This window comes from Pteropus medius, unplaced genomic scaffold (genome assembly GCF_902729225.1).
Source record: "Pteropus medius unplaced genomic scaffold, Ma_sr-lr_union100, whole genome shotgun sequence".
NCBI classification, from domain to species: domain Eukaryota; kingdom Metazoa; phylum Chordata; class Mammalia; order Chiroptera; family Pteropodidae; genus Pteropus; species Pteropus medius.
This window is the reverse complement of record NW_024340698.1, coordinates 1,663,606-1,668,436: the sequence shown is the minus strand read 5'-3', so window position 1 is coordinate 1,668,436 and position 4,831 is coordinate 1,663,606. Positions and strand designations below refer to the sequence as shown.

At 54.2% G+C, this 4,831-nt stretch overlaps 1 protein-coding gene across 1 annotated transcript; it reads right to left on the bottom strand.

Annotated features, from left to right (window-relative positions):
- Positions 1-1,362: 1,362 nt before the first annotated feature.
- On the bottom strand, positions 1,363-2,911 carry LOC120612946 (melanoma-associated antigen 10-like). The gene is made up of 3 exons (XM_039875658.1): positions 2,733-2,911; positions 2,496-2,612; positions 1,363-2,212 (listed from the first exon to the last, which is right to left on the bottom strand). Exons 1-3 carry the CDS (start codon positions 2,909-2,911, stop codon positions 1,363-1,365), a joined length of 1,146 nt encoding a protein of 381 aa, XP_039731592.1.
- Between the last annotated feature and the right edge of the window lie 1,920 nt (positions 2,912-4,831).

Genomic DNA, 4,831 nt, shown 5'->3' with positions numbered 1-4,831 from the left:
GCAAATACCGATGTAGCTTCGCCCGCTCGCCCGCCACTCACGTCCCGCCGTGCAGCCGTTCCTAACAGGCCACGGCCCAGGGGTTGGGGACCCCCGTCCTAGAGAATATGTTATTTGGGTATGGGTTAGTCTTCCCCAGCTGCCATAACTCAAGAGTTCCTAGAATTTAAGTCAAAGACCATCTCCTTCCTTCCCTCCCAGCTACGCAGCCATCCAAAACGCTATTTTCATTCATTCCACTGCCACCCATATCTAGACCTTGCTTAGAGGTGGCCTAATTACACTCAAGACAAGCTACCGTTACTGTCAGTTTCCCGGAGCAGGCTCTGGCTCTCTCAGGCCAGGGAAAAGGGTGCCAGTCTAGTGGATTCTGGGTACCACCTCGAGGGAGTATCACCTTATCCTCAAGAAATCATTGCGGATGATGTGTCTAGAACACCCAGTTCACACACTGCATTAACTGCACTGGGACAAGAGTTCAGGACGCCCTCCATACCTGCCCCAGGTGGAGATTTCTCTCTGGTTTACCCGTGGTCCAAAAGTAACTACGAAGCAGTTTTCCATTCCAGGCTTTTCTCTCACTTCTAAAACACACCCGTCTGAGAATCCGACCACCCACGGCTTAACTTAGAATTAACTCCCACGGAAGGAATTGCAGTCTCCCAAAGCCCCACGCCGCCTTGGCTCAGGACAGTTTTACTTGTTTGCTCACATCTGGCGTCTCACTCCTCGTTTTCACTTGTTCTTCAGGCATTGGAGGACATCTCACCATCTTCCTGACATGACTGCTACTCCCAGCCTCTACCATTCTTCGGCTGGTGGTGTGTCTTGCTTATCCTAGTATGTCCACTATTAACACAGTGCTTTCCCAAGAGAACATATACAATTAATGTTTGCCAAGTGAGTCGGTGAGCATTTACGAAATTCATTTATTAACATTTATGAAGATTACTCCTACTTTCTTGAATAAGCCAAGCAAATCCAGGTATGTACATCTTTTAACTTTACAGAGTAAACTAAAATGCTTAAGGGAATCAAAAAAATTAACCACCCGTTACATTTTTTTTCCTGTGGAATTCTTTCACATTTCCAAGGAAATTCCTATTCCGGTGTCATGTTCTCTTGTTCCAGATCACAAAGGAAGATGGACTGTTCCCCAATTTGCTTTGCAAATTTTACCCACTTGGATTCTAAAGCGAATGAAACAGCAGCGTTTGAAAAATACCAAAAGGAGAAAAAGAAAAGAAAAGAAAAGAAAAAAGATAAACCTCCAAGTCGCCCAGACAGAACAGGAACAGAAAGTTGTTGTACACTGTGTTCTCCCCTGACCCTGACCCTCAAACACAGAGTGAAGATGCGGGCTCATTCTTCAGTTGGGGAAGGAGGGGCTGCCGGACGACGCTGTGCAATGAACATGGCAGCAGCGCGATCTGTGGGGTAAACTCTGCCCCGGGCTCTCTCTTCCTCATCTCTTAAAGCTTCCTCGTACCAGCAGGAGAAGGAAACGGGGTCAGTCCCTTTGATCTTGGCCAAAAATTCCAGAACTTTCAACTTGCTAGTTTCAGCATGGGCCCTGGGACCCCACAGGAACTGGTAGCGTGGTGGATCACTATCAGGCACTTGCTGGTACTCTAGGTAATTCTCCTGCACCCAATCTCTGGTGATGAGCTTCCTGGGCTCCCCGTAAATGAAGTGCTCCCTCCCAGCATATATTCCCATCATATTCAGGAAATCCCAGATGTCTTTCTCAGGGGCGCAGTTGCCCACCATAAAGATCATACCCAGGATGATTATCAGGAGGCCATTTTTAGGCATGCTCCGGTCGTCACTAAACGTATCATCATAGGTGAAATCCAGTGAGTTGATAAGGACGTAGGAGTGAGTGGTGGGGTCCACTTCCTTCACATCAATGCCGGAGATCACCTCCAGGCACCTACAAGCTTTCTTAAAGATCACAGGGTATTCACTCTTACACCCTTTGATAACAAGCTTCAACATCTCTGCCTCTGTAATTGGCTTCCTCAGTCGATACTTGAGGATCATGAAATGCACCAAATCAGTCACCTTCTCATCTAGCGAATCCCTACTCAGGGATTCAGTGTCTATGGAGAGCTGCAGAGAGCTTGTATCCTCATCTTGGCTGCTGGAGTCTCCATCTGAAGTGCTCCGTGATGTGGAGGAGGAGGGAGAGGAGGAGCCGGAACTCTGAGGACTACGGGGAGGACTTAATGACTGAGCAGCAGGCTGCTGCTCCTCCTCCTCTTTCTCCTCCTCTCCCTTCTCCTCCTCCTCTTCCTCCTCCACCTCCTCCTCTTCCTCCTCATGCTCTTCCTCCTCCTCTTCAATGTCTGGGATCACAGGAGAGGAAGGAGAGGAAGACGAGGTGGGGGGATAGGAGAAGGTGAAAGAGCAAGAGGAAACGGAAGCAGTCTCCTCCTCCTCCTCCTCCTCCTCATCTACGGGCGCCTCTGCTACCACCAGGCCCTGTGTCTCACTTTGGGTCTGAAAGTTTGGCTCGAATGTGAGGCGTGGACGCTTTGGAAAGTGAGGCATGATGACTCTTGTTGCTGGCAGCAGGTAGAAGTGTGAGCAGGAGATGGGATCCCACGGGCCTGAGGGAGAGAGGGAGAGAGGGAGAGGGTCAACGGCCTCAGCAGAGACACGTACCCTTGGCAGCTCTGACAGAGGCCGACTTACAGGTCTCCGCCTTAGGGTCTGCTCTAGGGCCTCACAGGGCTCCTGTCTTCCCGGTCGTTTTCTCTCCCAGGAACCTGCAGAAGGATGTGAGAAAGCTCCTCAGGGTGCAGCCGGCTAGCGCAGCCCAAGGCTTCCGGGTCTGACTGTGAGCAGGTGGGGTCGAGGGCTGTGGGGTCCCTTCTGCTCCGGCATGGGTAGGGTCCTTGATAGACATTCCGGGTGTGAACTTCACATTGGCTCGCTCCTAGCTCTGCCTGGGCCTCCTCTGCTCTGCTGACCTGAGGACATGGACCTCACACCAAGGCCCTCTCCTCACTGCTCCTGGAGCCCCTGACAAGCTCGGTGAGGTCCCGACTGTTCTAGAGTGGATGATCCCTTCCATGCTCACTAAGGCACTCACCTTTCCCCTAACGAGGCCCCCCACCTCCTCCCTCCCACCCCCTCCCGCATGACACCAAGGGCTGGCTGAAGTCTGGGCGGATCCCTCTCTCCTACCTGACGGTGACCCTCATCCCTCACACTGATGCCTGGTAGGGCCTGTGAGCCCTCCCTCCACTGTCCTGAGTCTGGCCCCTTTAGAACAGGCCCTCACCTCCCTGAGACCACCAAGGAGGAAGTGAGGGTGCGCCACGTCCAGCCATTGTGCCTCAGGGCCTCCCAAAGCCGACAGCAGGGGCAGGGTAGGGCTGGGTATGCCCTCAGTGCTAGGGTGAGGCTGCGCCCTCAGTCCTCGCTCAGGGTCCTGATCTTAGACCCCGGCAGAGTCTAGGGCTCCTCTCTCTGCTCACCTGATGTGGCTCCCCCTCAGACTGCCACCCCGCCGGAACGAGGCCGTCAGCTCCCTGAGAACCCATGGACAAAACCGACGAGGCACCACGTCTTGCCACGCCTGCTAGGGTCTTCCAGTGCTGACAGCAAGGGCTGGACTCCATCTGTTCTTCGGTGGGGCTAGCCTCAATCCTCCCTCATGATATTCAACTTTCCTCCTGGCAGGGCCTGGGCCACCCCCTGCTGACTGGACATAGCCCCCTCAGAACATAACTTCACCCGGCCGAGACACCTCCCCCACCCTCGGAGAAAATCAGGGCATACCATATCCTGCCAACCCTGCCCGTGTCCTCCCAGGGCTGAGAACAGAAGACTGCCAGGCCCTGTGTGGTCTCTTCTTTCTGGGGTGGGAAGTACCTCTGGTCCTCACCAAGGGTCCTTCCTTTGACTCCTGGTAGAATTCGGGACTCCTCTCTCTTCAGACCTGATGTGAGGCTCCCTCCGCTGACCTGCCTTCGCACTCAGACCAAGGCTCTCACCTCCCTGAGACTGTCGAGACAAAATTAAAGAGACATCACATCCGGCCACCCCTGCCCAGGGTCTCCCAGGGCTGATAGCAGTGGCCAGACCCCATCTGTGCCGGGATGGGGGTTCCCTCTGTCCTCCCTCAAGGTGTCCCTCTTTGCTCCTTGCAGGGCCCGGGCTCACCTCCTCTGGTGACCTGAAATCGGCCCCTCAGAACAAGGCCTCACCTCCCAGAAACGCCTCCACCCACCCCACGAAGGAAGTGACGGCACAGCACATCTGGGCATTTCTGCTGAGACCCTCCCGGGGACGACAGCGGGGACAGGGTGCAGTTTCTATGAGGCTCCTGCTGTCTGGGTTGGGGGATACCCTTAGTACTCCTTCGAGGTCCTTATCTGACCTTGACTCCTCACAGATCCTGGGACTCTTCCCTCTGCTGATGTCACCAGCTCAGACCAAGGCCTTCACCTACCTCCCTGGGACACTCCAGACAAAAGTGAAAAGTCGGCCAATCCAGACACCCCTGTCTGGCGTCTGTACTGGCATGGGGAATACACTCAATCCTCCCTCCAGGTATTTATTCATCTGTACTCCTGGCAAGGCCTAGCTTCCCCTCTGCTGACCTGAAGCTCCCCCTCCAACCAAGACCTCACCTCCCTAAAGCACTCCATCACCTTGACTCCCGGTAGAGCTCCTGGAAAAAGTGAGAGTTCCTCCCATCTGGCCAACGCTGCTCAGATCCTCCCAGGACTGAGATTCTGTGGGGTCCTTCTTTTGGGGGAGGGGTGCCTTCAAGCCTCACCAAGGGCCCTTACCTTGATGCCTGACAGGCCCAGGGACT